Consider the following 27453-nt stretch of genomic DNA (forward strand, 5'->3'; position numbering starts at 1 on the left):
CACTTTCGGAGGCAAGCTCTATACACTGACATGTATTTGTGAAGTTGGTAGGAGTAATTGAGAAATATTGAGTTTTTCTTCAGGGAATAGAACCCCAAACAAAGTCAGAAGCTTGGCACAGGATTTTATTTGTAGATGTTGATGGACAATAGATGATTTGTGAGGTGGGAGGGGAAGAAGAGCACTGTTCAAAAGATGATCTTGTAACAAAATGATGTGATTTTTATTTTCTCTATTTTTCCCCTTGTTATTAACAATGTTCTTGCCTTATTGGCAGGAGAGGAAATGTACTACAAAACATGTAGCCAGGAGGAAAACAGATTTACCCTGCCTCAGGGTTTTAATGATGCTTCATTTATTAAAGTATCTTTTCCATTTACAATACATCTTGAAATCTGTCCTGTAATTTAGAATATAGAGCAGTTCTCATGGAGAATATAGTTCATGGAGAATAAGAGAACAGTAAGTGGGAAGGAAAATTGATTTGGTAAAGTATAGTTGTCTGTGTCTACTGAGAACTTGGTGAAAGAGCCAGGCTGCAGCGTACGAGGCATTTCAGCTCACACTCGTGCACAAAGGAAGAAGGGAGGGCAGGTGGTAGGTCATTCTTTTCTCCCATCTGCTCTCTGCTGTCACAGGTGTATTTTCATTCATGCAGTGAACAACACTTCCTCTCAAGTTGGCCTCCTGCATTTTTTTCCTTTGCATGTGTGTCAGGAGGGTGAGCAGCATCCTGCTTGCCTTGCAGCTGCAGTGGAGCTGGGGACCAGGGACTCTCCTCTTGCTCTTCAGCCCATAACAATTCTGCCAGCAATGTTTATCAGACTGGGGTTCAGTGGTTCTCTTGCTACATTTGTTAAAGAGTGGAAGTCCGAATCTCGCTTTTAAATGTCCATGGAAGGTATTTATAATATTCATCAATACTCTCTCCCCCCCCCCCCCACTCCCCCCCACCTTCCATTACGGTGCACTCATGAATTAGATGAATTCTACACACTAGATGAATTGCTACTTTTAATTGAATTTCTTCATAGGATGCTTTTATAGCGTGGCAACTGATTTGACTCTGTTCAGGGAAAATTTTGAACACAAACATTTGTGCACGCGCAGCCTCTGAGTGGGTCAGAGTTGTAACCGTGTGTCATTACAAGCTCTAAGGGCTGAAGCACAGGAAGGCATTCAGAACTTTTTCCTTCTGTTTGATTTGGATCTTCACAGATTTACACACCCTGAATTTGTCAGATATCCTATAGGGTGAGAAGAAGTCTCATTAGAAAATAGAAACAAACTGTTTAAATACCTTGAAGTCTCTCATGAAATACTATATTTATGGCTAGAAACAGTCAAAAGAGCAGTCGGGACCGGAGGGGACCTCTGGAGGTCATGTTGTCCAGCCTTTGGCTCGTTGCAGTTGTCAGAGCTGCCAGGTGAACTTTGAGCCTCGCCCAGGCAGAAGCTCCCATAACACCTTGGATTACACCCTGCTGTGCTCAGTGGGGAAACCTTCTTTGTGTCTAGCCAGAACTTCCCTTAAGAGACTTCTCCACCACCTGGCCAGCTTCCTGACCTCCCTCAGAGCTCTTGTGCTGGAGGGCCCCAAAGCATGCGGCCTAGCCCAGGTGCCGTCTTGCAGGTGCCCTGTGGCTGGAGACAGTCCATCCCTCAGGCCGCTGCCTGTGCTTGTGTCCCCTTACTTCGTAACCTCTTAAGAGATTTGGATAGTTTGAAAATGAAATTGCCTTGATAATGATCTTCAATTTTAGTGCTAAAACTAAAATGCGTGTTTGTTTCAGATACTTGTGTACGTAACTTCGTTGGAGAGTCCTGCCTTTCACTGCCTGAATCCTTTTAACAGTGTGCCAAAGGTGAGTGATTCGGCTTTTATTTTTGTAACTAAAGATAAGGAGTTAACTAGATGAATTGCTTGGTTGTCCTTTCATGTGGTGTGGTACTTGTATTTTTTTTGAAACTGCTGGATCATTTATTAGATAGAAGGTCTTTTTCCTTCAGCAATCTGAGATAAGTCTGATATAGCCCTTGCTTTTTTATTTTTAAAAAAAAATCTAATCATCTCGCCTTTTTTTTAAAAAAGCGAGATGATTAGAAGATTTTAAAAAAAAAGATGATTAGAAGATTTTTTTTTTTTTAAAAAAAAAGCAAGCTTAGATTATTAATTAAGCACTAGATATTGTTACAGCTGTTTTTTGGCTTCTACATCCTGTTACCTACTACTACTATGACTTGAGACAGTTTCCTCTAGAGAAGCTGTAGATGAAATATTGGTGTGGTCATTCATAGCCTATTGCATAGCAGGCTCAGTATTCTTTCATTTCTTAAAACTAAGTAATAATATATGATACTGAAAGAAGGCTTGCGTACCTGTGGTAGGTTTTTTGTCCTCTTTTTATGGTAAGAGTAGATCAGAATTATTTTTAAGATACAGAGAGTACCTTCTGGGCTGGCTCTGAAGACCTGAAGTAATGCTATGCAGCTGATGTTTTCCATTCATTGGATTCATTTCTGGGGCAGCGTCTGGCTTCCCTTTGCTAATTCATGTACCTTGTTATCTGTTTCTAGTAACTATAGTTGATCTCTGTGGTTTATCGGAGATTTATTAGCAGAAACTTTTATTAAAATTAAACATCATTACAGCCATACCAACAAAACAAAAAAAGGCAGAACAGTGAATGAACTTTCAGCATTGTACTGGCTGCAGCACAGAACAGGAAACCAGGAATCCTAGTTTTCGGTTTTACTTCATTACTTTAGCAGACAAATTTATTATTTCTTACACAAGCTCTCTGTTTATAAAATAAAAATAATGTTACCCTCTTCAGAAGGAAGTTATGATGGATAATTGTTGACGTTTTGGAGCCCTTAGATGGAAAGCAATATATGAAGTCCTTGTGTGTCTTGATTTTGCTGTGAGTTGTGTTAAATGGTTGTTCAGTGAAGTGTTATCAGACATTAAAATTAGACTTAATTTGTTTCATAAAATGCAGCTGAACCAGTTAGAATTAAGAATTTAATCCAGTCTTAAACTTATTTCCAAAAATATATGTAGATGTTGTTTGGGTTTCCTTCAAGGTAGAAGAGGAAATTCTGAAATACTTTGAAACGGGTGGGCTTTTGCACTACATTTTCAGATCAATTGATATTTGTCCATTATATTTAAAGATGAATTTATAACCCTAACTTGTGCAGCAGATCAGAGTGTATAGCCTTGAACAATAAATGAATATAACTGAAGACTAATATTGAGAAGTCTTTTGACTTAATTTTTAGATTAGAAATGTTGGTAAGTTTTTTGTTTGGTTGATTTTGTTTTTGTGCATTATGTAGGTAGCAGACCTACATAATAAAAATTAAAAGCTCTTGAAAAGTCTGTTAATGCAAATAGAAAACAAATATACAATCCCAAAGAAAATGATTTGTCAAACTATGAACTAAGTCATAGTTAAATGATTCTCACTTTGCCACTAAAATTTCTACTCAAAGTTAAGCTTTTTAACTATGGTCTAAATCTTGTATTAATTTCAATTGTTTAATATAAAACTATATATTTCTCTTGTCTTATTTCTGAGACGTGGCTTATTGAATATTCTTCCTATTCTTTAACAACAACTTAAGAAAACAAACAAATAACAAAACACCGCAGATATTCAAATTGAAAATGTTTACAACATATGAAGGTTTTATATACTTCCCAAACAGGCTGTAAGTAAGTAATAGCTCACTTAAGAGGAGGAGAGGAGGAACTTTGTCTGTCTTTGGACATCTCAATTTTTGCTCTGATCTCTCTGTCTGTCTGTATATGTTCCCAGGACATGTTCTATGTCCAGTCAGGCAACACTTTATTTCTGTAACAAAATTAAATCTAATTTCTGTATTAATATTTAACATTTTCTCTGTCTCTTGTGTGCATGTGTATACCAAAGTGCATGTTTCTGGTGGCCTGTATTCAGCTTGGTAAGGGTGATTCTGCAGAACATAGAGCGTTCTGATACCTTTCCAAAACAGAAATTAACACATGGTTGTAGGTTCAGTACCTCCTTCAGTACCTGAAGTGCTTTGCAGAATCAGAATATAGTAAATCCCTTGCCCTTTGGTCAGCATTCAATAATTACGCTGAAAATGTTCTTTGAACTTCACCAAACTGCAGACAATAGTGTGTCCTTACACAGTTTTGTTGAGTCTGACAGCTATGGCATAATTTGTATGTGGTTGTTGAATCTGCCTAGTCATCTTTTATCTAGCTGTGCACACTAGCTATTTTCAGCTATTTGTTTCTCTGTTTTTGTTTTTTTGAAAAAAGAGAACTGTATGGAAAGGCACCCTTTTTTGTTGTTGTTGCTTGTTTGATAAAACGTTTTGTCACTTCTGCAGTTACGTTAGTATAAAGTTACCAAGTAATGTTCTGGCAATTTATTGCAGTCATTCAGCTGCTGCAAATCTGCAACTATCCTAAAAGCATTTAACAATTTTAGAATGCGATACTGTTTGTAATATTCCGTGCTTTCAAACTTGTTAGACGTTCACTTTACAGTGTCTTTTGAACATAAAACAAACAAAAATTGCATTTTGTATTTCACGATAAATTACTTTGAAGAGTGATCGCAGTTTTAATATGTGCCTTTCAGTGGTGATGTTTAGATAACATGTTTTGGGAAATTTTCTTCAATAATACATTTTTTTGTGAATAAGCCTGCCTATTTAAATACACCCTTATGGAATGTGTTGTTTGATTACTCAGGGATATATGTGTACACGGAAAGGAGATAGTTTGAGATGAGAGCTCAGCAGGTACAAGCGAAGTTACCACTGTCTTGTGTACTCAGCAGATTTGCCGAACTGAGATCAGGTGTCAGTGATTACAGTACCATGACGCTTTGTAGAGAGCCAGGTCTGTGAGGCTAGGCAGCAGCTACAAGGATGCACCCATGTTGCAGGGCTGGGGACTCACTCATAGCATCTGAAAGATCATTTGTCATCTTCCTGTGAAGAAGTAAAGCGCCGCACAAATTTCAACTTGATGCAACCGCCTGTAATCAAATTGTTTCTTGGTGTTTTTCTGTGGCTCAGTGTGTTTGTAGTTGTTCATGGATTTTTGAGGAGTTTAAGCCCGAGGAAAATAGTGGCTATTCTTAATGACCTGTATGAGTAGGTTTCATGGGAAGTTTTTATTCTGACGGTAATAAAGTGATTGAAAGCTGCAGACTGATTAGATGTCCAGATTCCTTTTCCTAAGGAAAAAAAAAAAAAAAAGATTTGTGTAATTATGTCTATTATCTGAAGTGCCTAAAGTGTTGATTTTAAGCCTTCCGATGTAACTTCTAATGTTCCTTAAAAATATTTACAGAAGTTTAGTATAGAGATGAAACTCAGGAAACGCTGCTTTTCTTGTGCTGGTGGCATAATACTTCCTGATCCGTAGCTGTGGCTGGTAAAGAACACTTTCATTCTGTTCCCTTGCCCATGTAACCACTAGTAAACCCCCAAATATTTTGACTGCATTAATGTATTGCAGGATAGGTTTTCATTGAATTAAGTCATTTGGGGGCTTTTTTTTCCAGATTTTAATTACTTTTTTTTGGTTTGTTTGTAATCAAATTGTAATTCTTTGCATGAAAGTATGATAAATACTAAGTATGTGGGGAAAAATTATGCTTATATTTACTAACAATACCAAAACAGAGTAAGAAGCATTTGTTTATATTTTTTCCCCATTTTTTTCTGATAGCTTCAGGTACTGCTTAAAGCCATAGATACCAACAGTACCTGTTATGACCCCAAAACAGACTTTGCAGTATACTTTAACTGTGATCCATATGGATTCCTAGTCACAGAGAACAGTTTCCAGCTTTCATCAGTAAGTGTAAATTCAGTTTAGAAACAATGGAAAGGTGACAACATTTTCCTTGGTGGAAATAGCTTTGTGGTCTGATAGCCAGTATGGGCTTTGGCTCTCTTTTTATCCAGCATGTCATTTTTTTTTTTTTTTTCTGAGCCAAAGAAAAGCTTTGCTGAAAAGAATCTAGCATATTACTTAGCTTATGAACATTGCTGTGACTTAAGCTGTATATTCTTTATGTTTATATGTCTATATACATACACGCACACACAAGCTAAGATAAGTTTGTGCCTGTTCATGAACTGACAATGAAATACTTGGTGACCAAACCTGGTGTCTTGACCAGTGCTAACTGGAATGCCATTGGACCGGTTGAGCCCATGTTTCCTGGGTTACTAAATAAACATATCCCTGCATTAAACCAGTTTCAGTGCAAAGACTGGAATACGCACTGCACTTCTGAGGGGACAACTGATGTGGTTTAGAATATGATCTTGAGAAACTTGCTGATAGCTTATGCAGTTAAGCTGCATTAGTGGAAGAGGATCCTGTGGCACCGAAAGCATTTATTAGTTAGGTAAGTGTTGTATGTGGGGGCATCTGTCAGGGAAAGTCGACCGGAGGGCTTGGGATGTGTGGATTGCTGGTCTGTGTGCCAGTGCTGTGCAGAGTGATAAGGCTGTATCAGCGCTGGGGCAGTTCAGTAATCCACAGCCCTACTAAAGGAGGAAACAGATTAGCAAGGCAGCCGAGGCTGGCGTTACCAAGTTTACTCCAAGATCTAGTTACCCAAAGAGCTCTGTCCTGCCCTTGAAGGAGCTGCTGTTATCTGCTGCTTGCAAACTTTTCCTGGAGATGTCCTCCCCTCGGTTTTCTGAGGGATGCCATGTGTGTTGCAGGGCTCTGCGCTTCGGGAGGTTTGGATTTGGGGCTTCACAGAACTGGGAACGCAGGCCAGCATTGGCATCAGTCCTTGTTATCAAATCAGCTGAAGAATTGTTTCTCGATTTGGTAATTGCTGGAAGACAGTACTTCTGTTTGGGAGGTTTTGAGGGAACTTTAAATGATTCATTGTTTGTATTCAAAAAGAAAAAAAAAAAGCCTAATAAAAATGCAGCCAAAACTATACATATGCATGTTTTCAGTAGTGCTCTTAACATGTTCTGTATCCAAATACATATAAATTTAATATAAAATTCAAATGATATGTTATATTAAATGTATTATGATATTGAAAACCAAGTTTACTTCTTCCTTTTAATGAATGAGAAGAGACTGTACATGCAGTTCATATTTCATATCTGGTGAATGATCTTTTGTGTGTTCAAGAATTCTTGGTAACTGCTAAAGTTGGTAGACTTCACAAAGCAAAATGTTTAAAAATTGCCGTGATATATTTGCTGTGGAATTCTGTTGCTAATAACTCGGTTAATTAATCTTGGATTACAATTACTGTTTGCACTGCAGTAACAAAGCTGGAATTGTGCTAAGCAGAGGGGACTGAGAAAATGAGCTTGTCCTGTTGTGTGTTTTTTAAGCCAGTAGTAGTAAGAAACACAGAATACCATGCATACAGATATAAACCTTCTAAATTCTATTTTTCTGTCCCTAGTTTTAAGTTTGTGAGTCTCATTTTAAGACACTATAGGCTCCTTGCAGTCTCTTGGGTTCTACACCCCTTCCCTTTGTGCTCTCTCTTCATGCACTTGTCTTTAAGGGATCCACTGCAGCTCTCATCCTATCCCTCTTTAATTTGGAGGCTGTTTCCCATGTCAGCTGCTCGTAGTTGTTCCCTATAATAGAGCCCCTGTGCAACATAATGTCTACCTGTTCTTCCACCTTTTTTTTTCCCCTCCTTTCTTTTGAATACTTTTGGAGCATGCAACAGCTGCATGCGCAGTCCTTCCAGCAGCCCCCCTGCTACTGTCTTTGCTATTTGCATTTTTATTTCCTTGCTGGTCTGAGATCTTGCATTTCTTTTTCCATCTGACCTCTTGTTCCCAGTAACCTAGAACACCTACCCATAGCCCGATACTTTTTTTAATACTGGGAAATACTGACATCTTAACCAACACATTCCTACGTGCAAGCTGAGCTTTACCTCTGGTGCAGGTAGGCTGCAGGAGGCAATATCAGAGAGATCCTTTACCTGAAGCAGGTGGTAGTTTGGGGATCTGGATGTTCCCAAGAGGCTGGTGGTTAGTTCGCTGTCTTGCACCAAAATCATCAATTCTTTGTCCATCGGTGCCTAGAACATTCCCTGATAAGTTAGGTTGTCTTGTACCAGTTCTCAAGTTACCATGTACCCTTCCAGAAATGCTGCTGAGATGAGGCTTAGACCTCTTTTTACATTTGATTAATGAATTTGTCTCTCAAGATTAAACAGTCAGAGTAAGTATTGGTTTTCATTCTTAGTTCTCCCTGAGGATTACTGAACGGCATTTTCTACCAGCCCTGGATTTGTGCAGGACCTGGAAAGGTCTGTTCCATTGTTTCTGGACAGAGTACTGCTTTATAATGAAAGATTGAGGTATTTCATGAGGTAAAGCACTTATCTCAAAATCAAAGGGTGTGACATCCTTAGTTTCACTTAAAAGTTTTCACTAGAACAATAAAGCTTTTATTTATACGTATGTGTGTATATATATGTAAATGTTTATAAAACTGATTTCAAAAACTACCTTGTAAACGAGATTTTGACAGTTGTGCTCTTTGGAAGTGGAAAGTTGCCATCAGTGGAATGACGGAAACTTGCATTCTCCAATGCTGACTTGCACTTCAGGCACTCTTTGGGAGCACAGCTGCTATAACATACTTTGTGAAACTTACAGAAATCTTGAGAGCCGTAAGATGTACCCCTTCTCCCATGTACTGCCATCATCACGTGGCCAAAATGGTGGTGGTGGTGGGATTTGGTCCCATATGTGTGCTGAGCTTGTGTCTAATTGTGTGAGGAACAGCTGCTGCTATTAGGAAAAAAAGGTGGCAGCAGAGCTATCCATAGGCTGCTGCAGCCTCCTCCCTGGCTGTGGTTTAGGAGAAGCAGAGGAAAACGATAGCACAAAGCAAGCCCCGGGTCAGATCCTAGCCTGTAAGTGGTGGCTGGGCATCTCTGCCTCCTGAGTAATTCTGAGTAAGTCAAGTAACCTGACTAATTCTCTCGAAGCCTTAAAAATAAGAGTAAGAAACACTGAAGGAAGTGTTTGATGCAATGCACAGGTGTGCTTAGGTTTGTGGAACTAAAACTGGGTTTCAGGGTTGAGAATTTTTGAACCTAAATGTATTACAGGAGGAGCAAGAACGTGGCGTCAATTAGCACCTCAGTCCGAGAACTGTTCCTCAGAGCTTAATTTTCAACAAGCAGCTTGAGAACAAGAGCAAATAAGCTAAAAATGCTTGGTATTAGTCACTTAAAACATTCACAGGCTCTGTGATCCAGGAAAGGAGGTGTACGTGTTCCTAAGTTCTCCCTAGTGTCAAGGCGGGCAGGGGGTGCTTTTATCTTCTCCCCACCCACCTTTCTGTTCATCACCTGAAGATGATTTGTGATTTTTTTATATGCTGAGAGGTACATTCTCCATAAACTTAACATACTAGTTTTTGGTGAGCCAAGGGATTTTTGTTTTCTACTCCTTTCAGATGCTTCTCCGTAACTCCAGTATGTGTATATGAATTCTCGTGAACAGTTAGTCACTGAGGCCTGAGACAGGTTTGATAACACCACTGGCTTCTGCGTGAGGTCAGAGATACAGATAACAAAGAAATGGTCTACTTCTGCTGTAATATTCTTTACAGCAGAGTTGTGGTGTTTTACTCTTGAATTTTTAGTGCAAGCAATGCTAAAGTACTATATGAAGCTGTTGAGCACTCAATACTTTATGTGGCTCCCAACTAAATTTATATGTGAAACAATGATAGCATAGACACTTTTATTGAAATACAGTAGCAATATAAATTTTTATTTGTATTCATCTAGAAGGAATAAGTCTGTAGCTAAACTTCCAATTTTGAGAGCTGTGTGATTCTGAACTTGTTTTTCTTCTATTTAACTTTGTTTCTAGCACAGGTACTAATTTCACAGTCTCTCTCACGTTTGGAAATTTGGCTACGACTGTTTTCCTTTCACATTTGTTGAGGTGTTTTATTGTTATCTGGTGGGAGGAAGGATGAAGATGTGTGGTGAGAGCACGAGTATAGGACGTCCCATCCATATAAGAGTATGTAAGATTTCTAAATGAAAGGGAATGCGATGTAGCAGCCAAAGCCAAATGTTTAATTTTGAACTGGTTTCCTTAATGCAGACGGATTTTATTCAGAAAAGTGAGCTGAGGAGAAATTTCTGGCAGAAGATAAAACAGTAGGAGGATATTTAGAGGAGTTTGGGAAGACTCAATTTTGTTCAAGCACTGGCATTAACAGTAGGAATAAAGAAGAACAAGAGTCCAGCACTGCCAGGTAGTGTTGGTCTCTATTGGATATATATTTCATTGATAGAAATGTAGGTTCTTGTAATGACTTACTCTTGGTTAACTGTTTGTATGGAAAGAGTCAGATACTCCTAGTCTCTGCCTGGTGAAAGTTTGCTGTCAGAAGCTCACCTTCTGGAGCAGTGGAGAATCACGTTAGGGTGAACAGCAGTACACTGACTTTCTAGGTTATCTGCGTAAGCAGTGTTAGAGCAGCTGACCCTTGAACTGAGAGGTAAGAGTTCAGTATCAAGTGCACTCCTTAGCATGCTCACGGTAATCTGCATTCTCTGGAGCACGTTCTACATAAATGCTTTAATAATGCCCCTGTTCTGTGAATGGTGTTGCTTTTTGGTGCTGCCTGGTAGCCCTCCCCTTTGAGGAATTTACAGAGGCTTCCTGCTGTAGTCATGTGGCAGAGCATTCACAAGTGCTGTTTCTTCTGGAAGGGGAACTCATTCGATCTGGAGGTAGATATGTAAGAAATAATGTTTTTTCAATACATGAATGCTGCCACCATTCCAGACCAAGAGCTCAGTCTTGACTTCAAATTTAAATGATTTTAAGATCTACAGGACAGGTTGGATTGAAGTCTCTTTTACTGGGAAAAGGGGGATGGCTAGAGCTTCACCTGCATCTGTGTTTTGGGAGTAGTAAGAGGGACTTCCAGTTTTGACTCAGCAAAGTTATTAGCTCAAAGGGGGGCAGACAGCTTTAGGGGGAGACTTAGACAACCCTTTCTCACCACTTTTTATGCTTTTTGGGTTGTGCAGCATTAGCACAGCAGTCATCGATTTGACCAGCAAGTGACTTGTGATGTAGCATGCAGCTACATCTCACACAACAAGGAGGTCTCTTCATTTAAATCATGCCTTCTCTGTGTACATCGCTTATCAGGAAATTAAAAAATGGGGTTCTGAGTAACTGTCTTGGGTCTGATTTTCTTCAGAACAATGCGCAAATTTATACAGGAATAAACTTAATGGCATTAGCTGTCTTTTAATTAAATCAAATACAGCATCTTTCCAGCTGCCTCTTTGGTTACACATATAAGCACAGAATCAAGAATGATGATACCTTACATCTAGCAATTATTTTAACCTATAGCAGTCAAAGGCCTTGCTTCTGAAAGTAGCTTTCGGCCTAAGAAACTCTGTGCTAGGTTTGGGCAATAGGTGTTAGGGTAACCACGAGCTCTGGTGAGATGCTGCTGTGAGAGTTCACTAAAGAAATGCTTGTCTACCCCCACCACACACACCTTTCTGTATTGGATAAAAATGCTGTTCCAGCCAACTTGGTAAAATAAATAAATAAAACCACAAGTGTGAGAATGTATTCAATATTTGAAATAGCAGCAGACTGGAAAGCTCACAGGAACAGAGGCTGGACAGGGACTTTAAAGTGCTTAGTTCTCTGTGAAATAGAAAGTTAAAAATTGTTTTAATATATATATTTTTCAAAATATGTCATTAGGTTGATTGAATGAGGGTTTTTGAGAAGTGATGGATAAATTACTTAAAGCTGTAAAGGGAGCATTGCCTACAAATTAAAAATGTCCTTTTTTTTGCTTAAACAGCTTTTATTGGTGGGAATAAATGCTCTTTTAAACTGGAAAAAAAAATCATCTCTTCCTCTTCCTAGTTAGAATATATGATTTTTCTATTGGGGAACAGAAGGTCAGCAGTTCAATTTTATTTTCAGCATTTTATAGACAGTTTAAAGTGAAATCCCTGGAAAAGTAGGTAGCAGTGTTTCAAGGGATTAGCTGTAAAACGTAGCAATCTACAGTGATTCTGAGCTGTGTCCTTCTGTGTAGGATCAAGGTTAAACTTCTTACATTTGAGGGCTGTTCTTGTCAGTACAGTGTATAAATGTACCAGCCCTTCTAATGAAATATAATTCATACAGATCATTGAATGTTTGAGCTAAGGGAAGAGAAGAAACAGTGGAAGCAAATCATTGAAACACGTCTTTCTGAGTCCTACAAGAAATTAAAGCATGCGTCCTTTATACAATTTTCATAACCTTTGCTGTGTCCGAGGTGGCTGACTTGAAATTTCAAGGTGAGAGGGAAGCCTTATTGATGGCTGCTGTGAAAGTGAGACCATCAGTGCATGAGCAGCAGCAAGCTTAATTTGTTATTCCACAGAGCGTGTTTCGTCAGTCTGTCGTGTAGGTAATGCTACCTAAATGTTGACTTTAAAGCAGTGTCTGTTTTTCTATGACTTTGTGTTTGGCTTCCCACACCCCGCTTTTGTAAGGGACTGGGGAGAGGTTTGTTTGGGAAGTGATTTCTCATCTTGTCTCATCTAGACACTTCATGGGTGTTGTATTCTTTCGGGATATTCCCCTCTTTTCTATCTTGATGCTTTTGGTTTTTACCTATTTCCAAATGTGTAAGTAGGCTTAAGTCTTGTCTGCTGGGAGGAATGGGGAACTAATGGTCTAAACACCAGCAAACATTAAGTTTGTCCATATCTCTGACTTTTAGAAACAGACGTAAAGTAATTCTGAGTTTGAGCCATTCATCACTGCTGTTTATAGAGCAGAGGCGAGGTCTTGTTGTCCACCCCCTACCCCCAAAAAAATTTTCCTTTAGCTAATAACCAGCTCAGCTACACCGAGTGGCTTTTCTAAAAGCGCTTTTAATTCAGTAAAAGGCAAGCTGTTGCTCTTTTCTGTTGCTGTTGCCGTTTTTACCTAAGAGCTGGGGTTCTGGTTGGTTTACTCTGCAGCCAAAAAAAAAAAAAGAGATCTCTCCTTTGCATCTGCCTCATGCTGCGTGCAGCTGAAGAGCCTGAAGACCTCCTCTTCTGCACGGTGTGGGGTTGCACCATCGCTATCCAGAGTGCAGAAAAGCATTGCTTGTGATGGCAGCGCGTTCAGAACAAAGCGAGAAGCATCTCCTCGCCTGGTCGTGGAAGAAGTCACAGCGGAGCAGCTCAGCTGCAGTAGCTGCAGTTGCACAGGGCTCTGGGGGGGGCGGAGGAGAGAGCCCCCAGCCCAAGGCTCAGGGCCTGGCTTTGAAGGCAGGTGGGGCGAGCACAGGGGGCTGGGGGCACAGAGGAAGTGATAGGTAAGAAGTGATGTGTGCTGGCTATCTGCGGTTGGAGGTGCTTTAGTGTCAGACGTTGTTGTTTTATTTTTTTCTTTTAAATTTATTTTTTGCAGCAGACTGAGACCAGAGCTAACTAAACTGATGCTCATTGTGCTCTCTGGTAAGTGTATATAATAAGAGGGACAGGAAGAGATGCAATTTCGTGTTGTCTTGAAGATACAGAGAAATACCTACTTCCAAAAACGCCATCTGGGTTGGCTGAAACACTTTTAAAGTCATCCAACTACAAAAATACTCTGTGTTAGCACTTTCTGCCTGGTCTCTAGAAGATTGCTAGTAATGTCTGTTAATATTTGTTATGAAAGATTAACTAATAAAAATGTGAGTAAAGACAAATTTCTAAAGGAAAAAGAGAGAGACTAAACCACCAAGCTGAAATATGGTGTTTGTTTTTTGTTTTTTTGGTGTTTTTTTTTTGGTTGCTGGGTTGGTTTTAAATTCCTGAAGGTTGAATGCTTAATAGTGACCTCATCCGTAGGGAAAGAGTTGAGATTGCTTTTCATTATAAACCCTTTATCTTGTGTATAGGTGACCATACTCTGTTCCAGCTTAGCTAAGACCTATGGGAGTGCTTTCTCCATAACTTCTATTATTCTTATTTTGTTTTAAGCATAGGTAAGTTATAAGGCTTGGAACTGGTATTGTTGAACTTTAGCATGTGTTAATATAACACCAGCTTGTTCCTGTAGAATCCCAGCTTTTGTCTTTTGAAATTTGAAATTTAAATCATCTGTCAGAAGCTAAAAATGAACGCTGCCTACCTCACAATAGGCATGCTGTTCCAGAAAGGGTATAGAAACACCCTTTTCAAGTAAGACATCAGAAGTCTTTTAGAACTTAGCCTTCCCAGAACAGCTCAGTGCGTATCACACAAACAGGAAAGGTTTAGCGTTACGTGTTTTACAGTGTCATATTCGTTATGTGTTTGTATCTTGAAGTGTCCCCAACCAGGAAATTTTGGGTCATAGCAGTATCACTAATTGGAAAAAAAGATAAATCTGAAATTGGGAAGATGGCATGGAGGTTTGTGATGGTTTTACTCGAGTGGGCAGCCGAGCTCCACCACAACCGCTCTCTCACTCCTCCCCTCCTCAAAGAGGAAGGGGGAGAAAAGACAACACAAAGAGCTCGAGGTTTGAGATGAGAATGATTTAATTAAGGAAAGGGGAATGGGGAGAAAGAGAAACAAAAGAAACAACAAGGCTGCGCGGAAGCACAGAGAGAAAGAAAAAAGTTATTCTCTACTTCCCATCAACGAGCGATGTTCGGCCACGTCCCGGGAAGCAGGGCCTCAAAACGCGTACCGGTTGTTCAGGAGAGACCCTCCCCCATGAGAGGCCCCCTTTTATTGCTGAGTGTGACATCAGGTGTTATGGAATATCCCTTTGGTTGGTTTAGGTCAGCTGCCCTGGTGATGTCCCCTCCCCATCAATTGCCCACCCCCAGCCTGCTGGCTCTTGGGGGCCTGGAAGGAGTTCTGATGCTGTGCCAGCACTATGCAGCAATAGACACAACACTGGAGTGATACCAGTGCTGTTCCAGCTACGAGTGCAGAGCACAGCACTGTGTGGGCTGCTGCAGGGAAAGGTGACTCCATCCCAGACAGACCCAACACAAGGTTACAACATGAAGCAGAGTGAACGCCCCGTACAATTAGGGCATCGCTGTGTGAATAAATAGGAGGTTGGAACTCGGGTTGGCGTTCTTGGTCGCTGCAGGGGCCTGTCCGGTAACTATCCAGGGTTTTCTCTCTCTACCACTGGAGAGGTAGAGAAGTAACACTTTAATCCGCTGCTCTTTCAAATAAATGGTACCAATTTATTCCCCACTCCCAGGGGTGGGAGCTGGGGAGCTGGGTCCAGCCCCGCAGGGCCCGGTCCCCCTGAGGCGGCCGCCCTTAGGGCCGCAGGCCTCACTCCGGGGGCGCGGTTCGTGCTGCTTTCCTAAACGGGGAGCCCACGTGTTGAATGAGCATTTTGGTCTGTCCCTGCTCACTTCCTCTGGACGGACTGATTCATGGGGCAGGCTTCACAAAAACATTGGCTGCGAGGCTTCTCTCAAACGCCTTTTTGCAGCGTGTTGTTACATGAATGTGTGTATAAAATGAGGCTTCTTGCTGCTGAATGGTAGAAGGCCGCACTGGCTCCTTGGCAGGAAGGAAGATTTTTCTGGGTGTGTTTCGTTTGTATTCTTCTTTACTCCTTTATGCAGCTTTTTAAAAGGCTTCTAACCCACTCTTAAGGCAGAAAACAAGCTTAACTTTTGTGCTCTATTGGAGCTAGGCAGAAATTCGTTACCGCCAAACCAGTCTTGAGGTTTCCTGTTTGCAGTTGTTTTGTAACTCAAGATGCAAGGCACCGTGGTGTAGCTGCAGCGTATTAGAGATGGGGACACCAGATACACGGTAGGGCAGAGAGGAGCAAGCGCTGGTTAAAAGCTGTCAGAGGCATCCGTTTGAAGAAACAAAAAAACAAAACCTCACAGCACTGTGCCATTAAACAATAGATGACAAAAAGGGGAAGAGGGTTTGAGACGTGTGTGGGCAGGGGTTTTGATAGCATCACGATAACTTAGCTAGCTTAGTTTCGAATTGCTGCTTGATTAAGACTAATCCTTCACATTTTTGAAGATGCACAGCCCAATTATGTTTTAGTAAGAACTGGCATCTTAAAAAAAGCACTTGCATAGCCTTTAGAGTCAACCAGAAATGGATCACTGCAGTGAACAGGCCAAAAAAAATCCCAAACGTAATTAACCAGTCCACCAGGTTGTATCGCCCTCTCTCAAATATTTATCTGCAGTTATTCTTTTTGTTCTCCAGGTGACTCAAAGCTGAGTGCTATTGTTGTACCTGAGAGCAAATGGCTCAGGGCCTTCTAGAAGCACTCGTGTTTTTTGCTGAGCCTTCTTGGGAAGTTATTTGGTGGATCTGCCAGTCAGCTCGTGGATGTGGACTTAGGTAGATACATAGTCCTAAATCAGCAGCTGAAATGAAATATATATTTATATACATATACATATATATATATTAAAAAGTTCATATTATGCCTGTCTTCCTGAAAACCCTTTTAATAGTTACTAACTAGACATCCATAATATGTTGATACCCTCTGTTTTTTGGGGGGGTCCCTTTGTCTCTTCTTTATGTTTCTGGAGTTAGACTTAAGCTGACTACTTGGCAGTGTTACCAAAGACATTCAATTTATGCTTTCAGATTAGTGGCACGGATTTAATTCTTTGGAACTTCTTCATAGCTCCAAATTTTCTTCAGAGTTGATACTGAAACTGTAGAAGCTTTGTGGGCAGTTCTGCTATCTTAGGGTGCGTTTGAGGATTAAGTGTTTAATTATTCTTACTATTTTTACTACCCTATCTAATGACAGAACAGAAAATAGTTGTCACTGTAGGATAATCCCATAGTGTAGAAATACATACTGAATACTTTTTTCTTAAATCATGTTTAAGAAACTTAATATTCTAATTTTATGTGAATTCTATTGCAAACGTTTAATTTATGCCAGACACATTTTAATAATGTTTTACAGTTTGTAGTTAGATGGACTGTACTTGTTTTGATACTTCAGTTTGCGCTTCCATAAACGCTTGTGCTTTTTGCTGTCAGACTTTTCTTTTTAGAAAAAAGGAGCAAGAGGGGAGGGGACACAGAAAATCTTTAGTGCTTTTGATCTTGTGTTTTTAAAAAATAGGCTGTCCTTTTAACCATACAATAGTTCTTTTATAAATGCAAAATTGTGAGAGCAGTTTCAAAGATGTAATAAAACATTTTTCCTTCAGAGTTAATCAACGTATTTACATTTCTGTTCACATTTATTCTTTGCAGTTTCCATTCATCATTGTTTTCAGCTCTTGGAAACTGACCTCCTCCTTAAAGTGTCAACTTCAGCTTCTATGGTTTGTGACTGTTTGGTCATCAAATGCACATCAAATTAAATTTAATGATAATCACTTGCACTTACTTAGCTATCACTTTTAGCTCAGTAGTCAGGGCGTCCTAATAAGACCTAGCATTGAAATACCCCCAAACTAATTGTCAATCTTGTTTTAAAAGTCAGCAACTTTAGGCAGTCCACATGTGTTTTTATACTCAGCCACGCGTTCTGTGCTAGTATCTATCACTTTCCTCCATCTCCAGTCTGAAGCCTCCTTAAATTTCTGTTTTGTTTTTTGTTTGTTTGCATATTTTATATGGTAAGATAGTATTCTAGGAACTGTTTCACTGGTTTCCAGTGAGATATGTACACATTTGTATGCGTGTGAGATATGTATGAGATTATTTATGCATGTATATATATTTGCAACAGGTATTGGTATCTGTAGTTGTATTGTTATGCTTTCAGTATGTGTATAGATCTTTAAGTATACAAATTCTGCTGTTCCTCAGTCATTAAATTAAAAGTACGAAGAGAGGTCTTTGTTCAGTTTCAGCTTTTTCTTAACTCTCCCTTTGATAAGGTTTTAAGTTTCCAGTTGTGAGTTTGTATTTTGATAGCCAGTTGCAGTTCTTGAATTTAAAGCTTGAGATTGAGGTTTGCTGAGCTTAAGTCCAACAAAGCATCGACTGCGAGTCTCCATCATGGTTTCTCTTCTATCCTGTTGCAGATTTTTCTGCTCAGGTATTTGTCTGACACCTCAAAACTGCTTAGCCAGAAGGTGAATGTTTGGTCGCTAAAGCTATTTAGTTGAAACTTTCTTTAAAGAAGGAAGTGGGGGAAGTATCCTTATAGTTTTTGTTGCAGTGACCTCTTTCCAAAGAAATAATGTCTCCTGAGGTTGACTGACACACATTACATGCAGTATTAAAGTGTTAAGCTGGAGAAGCAGTTAGAAGAGGTGGCATTTATGTGATCCACCTCCACTTCTCTGAGCTCCAGCAAAAAGCTGTCATGAGAAAGTGTGGAAAAGGTTTAAACTTCTGCATTTTGAGACTTTCTTGTAGCAATCATTAGGAGTATGATATTGTGCTTGTTTTATGTTAACTTTGGCTTTTGCATGAAGGAGATGGTATTTTACTGTTTTTCCCCAAACATACGTACTTTAAGCATCAGAAATGGTATGCTCTACTGGAACTAGCTAACAGCATGTCCAAAAGGTATATTCTTCTTCACAAGCTTTCATTTGAACGTGCTTTTCTGTTCTTTTTAATCCTTCCTGAATTTGGTCTTTGGTGCTTTCCTGATCCTAAAGAGCTGAGTGAAACTTATTCTCAAAGTAGAACAGCATTTTATTGAACCCCCTCTGTATGGAATGGATAGATTATCCATCCAGGTGCACATATAAAACAAACAAACAAAACAAAAAAAAGAAACCACACATCCAACAAATAAAAACAATTTTAAGTGAAGATGAAACTTCGAACCTCCTGAAGAACGAGGCAGGCTTGAATAGATCGAACCTTCATAAATTGGAAGGCTTCAGTGTAAGAGTATATTTCAGATGAAGTGATACAATAAAAGGTGTTTTATTAATTACTGAATGCAGCAGGCCCATCCACTTACTGTGAAAGAGTCCCTGTTGGAAGAAGAGTTTCGAATGTTTATTTTCCACAGCTGTGTTGCCTTGGAGGACCAAGCATTGCTCATCTTCTGTGGCCTGTGAAAGAGGAAGTGAGGGGACAGCGGATGGCTGGGCCTTCAGCAGCACAGGCTGCAGGATCAAAACCCAGTTTCAAAGATTCAGGGTAGGAGAAGGGAAGGTTGTTCAGCCCTCAGGTCTCAGGGAAAACTCTGCTGTTTCATTAGTTATCTTTTCATTCTTCCAAGACCCAAGAGAATTGACTTAATATTGTATAGTGATTGTCTTATGTACATCACTGTCACCTAAGAGCCTCTGCATCAGTTAAGCATAATGCCTCTCTTTTCTTAGGAGCACATCCAATTCCAGAACAGCCTGTTATATGCATTGTCATCTCCTATTAATAGAATTTTTGCTTGTTCCCTTGCTGAGGGATTACATTTCAGGCATTACTGTCAGTCATTTTTCAGTCATGTTCCTTTTTGCAAACTGAATCGTGCACAGAGGGAGAGCAACCGCTTCTTTTCTCCAGGTGCCTTCAAAGCTCAGCCATGCCTCCTGTGCGTGCTGTCCTCACTAACCCTGTGTGTTCCTGCACAGCCCCGAGCCTTCCTCCTGGAGGCAAGAGAAGGTGATGTTTTGCTGCCCGTTGGGCCCAGGCATTCAGCTGGGCATTCACTCTGTGCCTGTGTCAGGCCCAAGGAGAAGGTTCCTGTTTGAATGGCATACCAGAGTGGACCCATCTCTATTTATCTCTGTGGAAGAAACCCATTATCCCTGTCTGGAGAGGAAAACAAAGAATCCTGGCCTGGGGAGCTCTGTGGAGAGTGAGATCTGTGTAACAACTTCAGGAAGTTTTGTATTCACGATGCTATCAACTGAGCAAGTAATTTATTTCATATGACAAATCGCTATCAGTTTTACAAGTTTGAGGAGCAAATTAAGTTCCTCGACATTGAAGTTCCCATAAATAGTCTTAAATATTGCTTGCATGGCTCGGTGCTAAGAGCATTGGTTCCAAAGACCGTAAGTGGGTGGTTCTTCTTCTTCTTCTTTTTTTTTTTTTTTTTTTTTTTCTCCCTCAACACTGTTAAATTCTTGACCCACTGATAGTTATTGGATGTCACCTCTTTTTCAGATTTTCCTCTGATAAAGTCTATGCAGGAGCAGCAGTATCAGATGGTTGGCTGGTGTTTGCCTTGTTCTACCACAGGGTTAGCCAACGTCCCTCACCTGTTTGAGCAGACTTCAGTACAGTCTATTTAAAACTGGCTTTACCTCGACTGGGATTTTGTTCACTGCCATCCTAGCCTAGCAGAGTTTCCAGTCTCACTCTCTCCCCCAGGGGTGTATTTGTGTTAGAACATTTGCATGTGGGCGTCTGGAGTAGTGCAGCTGCCAGTGTAGGAGGACTTTGTCTCCTAACCAAGCCATCAGCTGGAGAGAAGAGACAAAGTTTTTGAAACAGCCGAACTCAATCCAATGCTTACACGCAGGTATTCCTAGCATTGTTGCAGTTTTTCTGGAGACTGATTCAGAACCATCCATGTTTAGGACCAGAGTGGAAATTCTGGTAGCTGTTGTTTTTATGCATGAATTAGAAATCCATTGTCAATAACTCATTTTTTTTCCATCTCGCTTCCCCAAGGCATGTGTTTTTCTGTAGCTGCCAAAAGCTGCTTTTTACTTCTAGCTAAATATTTTTTTTAAAATAATTTTCTTGCACCCAAAGACATTTTCCGTGACATTTATACTTCAGGAAGTTCTGTCTTCAGTTCAAAGACTGCAGCTCTTTTAGAATCACACATCAGGCTGGAGTTCGCTGTTGAGGTATTTTATCTTTGGTTTTATCTGCTAATGGCTGCTTGGGTGAAGCACGGTGCAGATGTTACCTCTTGAGTTAGCTGCTACTTCAGGAGCCGTAGACACAGAAGCTCGTGGAAAGATACCTTGGAATTTTGATGGTAGCGTTGATAGCAGTAATGAAATTGCCATTATAGTGGAGTTGCTTGAGGTCCCCTTAAGAAAACCACTTGTCATTTCAATGCAGTACCCACTGTTCAGGGTTTTCTCCCGCAGAGTCTTGCAGTCATCGTTTTCAACTTCTCCATGCTTCATTTTTAACTTCTGGCTATAATCTCCAGAAAGAAACATGATGTAATTTCTAGAGAATCAGGTTTAAACAGCCTCGTTTTCTGGAAAATAGCTAGTTTTCATTTTTGGACTCTCGCAGCTGTGTTGGGGATATAACTAAAGCTTGCCTGGTTGTTCTTGTGTTTCAGTGCTTAAGCCCGACCAGTATGTGATGTGCTCCCGTCCAGTTGGAAGCCTTGCCATTTACCACTTGTTTTTATTGTTAGAGCTGGATGCCATCTCCAAAAGCCCTTGTCTGCTAAACAAGCTTGGCTTTAGCTTTTATAGTCCATGAATATTCAGTGAAAGCACAGAAGCTATGGTTTCCAGCTGATCAGTTACAACATTTTGGCAAATACAGCGTTGCTAAAAACAAGTAGCTCACTAGCCCTGCTAGCAATGGAGGCAGAAAAGGGCCTGGAAGTGTTACGTCCCATAGCTAACGCAGAGATCACCTTTTGAAGGTGTGGGTTGCGGATGCAGCAAGCTAAAAACCCAAAGCCACACACGCTGTTTAAAGCAAAACAATCCTTTGTAGTGTGAAGTGGCTATGTTACATTTGATGAACTCGGAGTTGCTTGCATAGGTGTTTCAAAGCTTTTATTGGTGCTTTCTGAAGTGCGAGATGCTGTTGTATCTGATGAGAGGGGGAGGTTTGGTAATTCAGTGTTAGGAGTTGTGAGCTTTTTGCAGAGGAACGTGCCAGAAGCTTGCACGCTCCCAGCAGCAATGGGTTTTCATGATAGGAAAGAGTCGTGTTAACATCAGTCTACAGGAGCTGCGATGGTTTTGGTTGTGCAGCCTAAAAGCAACATAGTGAGGAATTTTTGCCTTCTGAGTGCATGTCAAACTTACATGGAACACTCAAAAGCTTTGGAAGATTGTATTGTTTTTTGTTCCTTACATTTTCCCCCAGATCTAGTTATGTCGTTGCTTCTAATCCTTTGTTTGGCACATTGCTGTGCAGCAGAAACATTTCAAAACCATTAATTCTGCAGCCCCCCTCCTGGAGAACAAATGTGGCCTTATTCACGTACAAGGAAATCTTAGCTCTGCAAATGTCACAGGAAGAACTGGGTTGTCTTCAACGGAGCAAGTCAAATGAAGTAACCCTAAGAAAGTAACTTTAATACTGGTCCCTCACATTTACAAGAAAAAAAAAGAAAAAAGAAAAAACTAAGTAAACCCTCCCATGTGTACTCAGACAGCTTTAAGCAGACAAATGTTTAACTGCGGATGTACCATGCATTTTGACCCTTCATAAAAAAATGAGTAATTCCTGTCCCCTCTTGGGTAGAGATGCTTGTGCCATTAATATGAAGCAAAACCCAGAATGCTTTACTGAACTGGGCTGTGTGTGAGCATGCCACTTGAGAAGATCGGCTTTCTTACATTTCTACAGATGCTAGGAGCCTTCTTGTGACATGATGGCAGTTCTCATTCAGAGTGGCAGTCCTGTGTAACACCAAGCTGGAGCTGTGGAAATCAGGTGGCTTAGGGCTCCTGTCCCGAGGGAGTTTCCAAGGACCCTGTAGCTGACCTCATCAGCCCTGACGAATGTTTTCTTCTTGCGCTTCTGTCCTTGCCCAATGCTTTGGGGAAAAGCTCAATGACTCTTACAACAGGGGACAATTCTGGGATTTTTTTTAGCTTTAGAGGAATGGGAGGAGTTTAAGAGTTTTCCATCAGTCGTTAGTGCAATGTTATGCCTAACGTGTTATTTTTAATAGATTGTAATACAGATAGATAACTTTAACCTGCTTGTGTTGTGAAAATAACCATTTTAGAAGCAGAACCTGTGTGGTAGCACCATCAGCCAGCTGCAGTGAGAGTACTCTCTCTCTTCGTGTTCTCCGTATCCCCAGGAATAGTGCTAATTGACCATTTTACAATTGCTGAGATAAAATGAATCGATGTGGATTGGAGAGAGAGTTTGTATCGACGGCACTGGCATCCAGCACACGCTTGATTGCAGTCTCCCTCTGGCTACATCAGCGCATCGATCTGGAGGCTATCTGCCCATTGCATGCGCGTCAGAAACCAGGGCGCTTTATGGGAGACGGCGTTCCAGAGCTCAGGCTCTCCCATGTCTTCGTCAGTGTCAGGCAGGATTACTGTTTTAGGGGGGGATTTTTTTAAGGGTATAATGATTTTCCTTGTAAATATCACAGTGAAGTATGCATACACCACAGTGATTTTGAACTGAAAGACTTCTGTTTCTTCTTTATTGTTCAAAACATCATAACTTTTTGAATCCACCTTGGGGCTGTCAGCTACGCAGACCCATACTTAAGTTGTGTTTTTAACTGCTGTACATTCCTCTGCGTTTTCTGTTTGGAAAGGTGAGTGTTCACTTACAAATTGCAGAATAGAATGCAACACTACTTCTGAGTAGAAGTGCTGTAACTTATATCCTGAACAGAACAATATCTGAATGACATGATGGATTTTGAATTCTTTGTCAAGTTGACTATTGAAGTGTCAGTGTTTACCATAGGCTAGTGGACTGGTATGAATTAGGCAACAAAGTCAAATCATGCTAAAAAGATCCTTGGACATTAATAATTTGAAGCACTCAGGAATCTGCTTCTACTAAACTTATCTATTGCAAATGTACAGCTTTCCCTTTTTAAAAAAGTAGTCGGCTACACTGATCTTCAAATACATTCTCATCTCCCACTCTTTCCTGACCTCCTCCTCCACCCCCAAAAAATAACAAACAAAAACCCAGCAATCAGAAAACTTGAAGCAATTTCTCAGAAGTTTTTCAAAGAATTTCTGGAAAAAAAAGGGTTTAATAAGGAGTGGTTGAAGGAATTAGGACTGTTTAGTGGAGAAGAGGAGACTGAGAGGAGACTTCAATGCTCTCTGCAGCTAACTGAAAGGAGGCTGCAGCGAGGACAGTGTTGGTCTGTTTTCTCGGGGGACAAGTGATAGGACATGAGGAAAGAGCCTCAAGTTGCACCAGGGGAGATTTAAATTGGATATCAGGAAGAATTTTCCATGGAGAGGGTGGTCAGGCATTGGAAAGAGCTGCCCTGGGAGGTGGTGGAGTCCCCATCCCTGGAGGTATTTGAGAGACGCAGGGATGTGGCTTAGTGATGGGGCTCAGCAGGTCAGGTTGGTGGTTGGACTGGGTGATCTTGAAGGTCTTTTCCAATCGTGATGCATAGGAAACTGTGGAGGCATGCAGATGACAAATAGCTTCTGAAAAGATAGTTCTTGCTACAGGTAAGTCAAAAAGACTATTTGTTCAGTCTTCTCTGGCACTCCAGAGAAGTTTAGGGTAGGGAAGAAATGGCAGTAGGTCCAGGAAAATGCAGTGGGTGCTCATCTTGGCAGCAAAGCAGAAGCAAAGGCACTTATGTGCTGCCTTTACAAGATGATTTGGACAAAGGCTTACTGAAACAGTCCCCTCTTGGTGGCAGAGATTTCCCCACTAAAATACATTACCCAATATGTTGAATACTGATATTTTTAACTTCCTACCTAAAGATGGATAACTTTAAATGCAGAAAACTTCTAAGTACTATGTCTGTATGAGTGTGAGTATAGGATTTATGTATTAAGTATGAAAACTAGGATGGAAGGAAATACATTTTTGGAATACTGCTATAGTGTTTTCTCAAATCAGGACTTCAAAAGCTGAATGGAGATTATAACTTACACTGTATTAATGTATATCTGAATAATATTTCATGTACAGCAAAGATCTTATGACTAGACTTCATTATCAGGGTGTTGTCATATTTCAGTGGCAGAAAAAGCAAAAAAGGTCAGTGGGACTTTCCTTATTTTTAAAGGAGTTCCCTTCTGAGATTTTTATTCTCTTTCTTGTTTTTCCCTTCCCTTTTCTGGCCTATTTCAGAAGAGCTTGAAAAATTTGAGCAAGACTCGCATGATGTAATTTATTGATAAACATGTGACATTATTTTGTTGCAGAAGGACTCCATGAAAGATGACAGAAGAAGTTATTGTTATTGCAAAGTGGGATTACACTGCACAGCAGGACCAAGAACTTGACATCAAGAAAAATGAACGTCTTTGGCTATTAGATGATTCGAAGACATGGTGGAGGGTAAGAAACGCGGCCAACAAAACGGGATATGTGCCATCAAATTACGTGGAGCGAAAAAACAGCTTGAAGAAAGGTTCTCTGGTTAAAAATCTAAAAGACACATTGGGTAAGTCCTTTTATATTTTTGGAATTTTAGTAGGCTTGCTGAGCTTCAGATTGGCAATGTGCATGTAAATATTTTTAACGTGTTTTTTTCCTTAGGTGATGTGTTGGATGACTGAGGGGGGAAGGAAGGAGAGAGGGGGGGTGGGGGAGAATGGTGTGGTCTGTAACTGGTTTTCTCCCATCATTATTTCTGTTCCAGTTTGTCAGAGGTTATATACTTTCAGTGGCTGAAGATCAGTGTTTTCATTGAGATCTGATCTGCAGGGTCCTCTTCTCTTGTGCCAAGTCCTCTCACTCAGAAATACAAGGGTGTAGATGGGTTGTTCAGCATAGCTATCATAGCAAAGCCAAATTACTTCACGAAATGGGTTACGTAGCGTGGCCATGCACAATGTCTGGGGGTTATGCTTCTGTGGTCTGAGATTACAGTCCTTCTGCTTACAAGTTCTTAATATGTACTGTTTTATATTTGCACGTATTTTTTTCAAGACAGTGTATCATATTATAACATACCTTTCAAAAACATTGAGTGTATTTGGAAGAAATGTATTTGGAATTCAGGTGAAATTAGTTTTTCCTGTTTTTGCAATGATTTTTAGTGACTGAAAAATAAAGAGCTTTGCATAGGGCTGTTAACAGTTAAACATAATGATGAGTGGTTATTTTACATGTAGAGGCCAAAAATCCTTCTAGTGGTGTGTTAGGATATAATAAGTAAAACAATGTACCTGGAGGTGTTTTGGAGACATTTTTGCGTGTGTTTGGATTTCTGCCTGTGTTTTGCAAACTCTTATGTAGGGAAAAGTCATTCTGCTGAATTTTTCTGTAGAAAGTATCAGCTCGTTAATAGAAAAACAGTGTTTAGATTGGACTTCTGATAAAATGAAAAGGTTCACTTAAAAGTAATATGACAATAGCTCATGCAGGTTTACTTCAGGTGTCAAGTGCTAGTGTTGTTGTCCAACAGCTTAGATTTCTTGGTCGCTTTGTCATTACCACGTTCTCCATTGCTGAGCTGCTGTGGAGCATATGGAAATCGAGGACAGCAGAATGGGTGGCAGGCAAACAAGGCTATCATATCATGACATAAGTAGTTGAAATCCAAACCCCAGTTGGGATTTTAAGCTCCTTTATGTGGACTTAGTTTATTTAAAATGTGTGCGTGTGTACATTTGTGTGTATATATTGTCTGAAAGCTATTTTATGAACCAGTTGCATTTCTGTTGTGATAATGCATCAAGCGTTAAACTGTGGAGAGTATTTGCCTGATGAAAATGGACACATTTTTATTTATATCCAACAGCAATGTGTTCCTCAGTTCCTTCTGTTTTCTGTGAAGGACGCAGAAGTGTCCTAGCATGTGGTCACGTTTACCCCTTTGACCCTAACAGAGGTGCATGCTGCAGGGTGCTTTGTTGCGTTACAGCAGTGACCAACAAAATGGTGTGAAGAAAAGAGCCTTGGTGGTTTCGTGTCTGAACCTTCCCTTTTGTCACATCTTTAACCCTCAGCCCTCTGAGTGTAGCTGCACAGACTTCTAAGTTCTGAAGGACCACAACTGCAATCTACCGATTCTCCTGTATTTGTAATTTTATCTGTGTGGTAAGTTTATTCAGTAGAGGTTGAAAAAAACATAACAGTAGAGGCCAGGGTTTTTCTTTTGGAGTGACCACGTGTACCTGCTAAGCGTATGGAGTGCAAAGCAGCTCTCGTGCTACATCCTGTGATGGTGAGAAACTGCCTTAGGTATGAATAGCCCACAAGTTGGCTCAAGTTAAATGTGACATCTCCTTACACACAGAAACGCAGATGCTTGAGTTTTATCTTTTTATGGTTTTAGTAATGTTAACTGCTTAGCATAACAAAACTTAAATCTGTGCTGTGTACCAGACACAGCTGTACATTTTTTTTTTTTTTACCATTCCAGAGCTGAAGTCCATCAGTAAAACTTACTGTACAACAAGGCAGGCAAGGCTTAAGGACTAATTTCCCATTCAGAACGAGGAGAGTGTGTGTCCTTCCTTAGAGGAGGATCCTTTGTTCTGAGTGAGCAGCAAGAATGTGCTTTTTTGTGCTTTTCTTTTTTTAATTGAAGACTAAGGTTTGATCTAGTGAAGAAGATTTTGGAAGTTTTGCTGAGTCCAAGGAAACAAATTCTCAAGTCCTCCTT

At 40.3% G+C, this 27453-nt stretch overlaps 1 protein-coding gene across 1 annotated transcript in view; it reads left to right on the forward strand.

Moving 5' to 3' along the window:
• Window positions 1–1719: 1719 nt before the first annotated feature.
• NCK2 (NCK adaptor protein 2) overlaps window positions 1720–27453 on the forward strand; it is a 53330-nt gene continuing 27596 nt past the window's right edge. Inside the window, exons 1-2 of the mRNA XM_035316844.1 lie at window positions 1720–1865; window positions 25043–25284. Coding sequence (XP_035172735.1) covers window positions 25059–25284 — 226 coding nt within the window. The 5' untranslated portion in view covers window positions 1720–1865; window positions 25043–25058. The remainder of the gene's footprint in view (window positions 1866–25042; window positions 25285–27453) is intronic.

Source organism: Oxyura jamaicensis, chromosome 1 (genome assembly GCF_011077185.1).
Source record: "Oxyura jamaicensis isolate SHBP4307 breed ruddy duck chromosome 1, BPBGC_Ojam_1.0, whole genome shotgun sequence".
NCBI classification, from domain to species: domain Eukaryota; kingdom Metazoa; phylum Chordata; class Aves; order Anseriformes; family Anatidae; genus Oxyura; species Oxyura jamaicensis.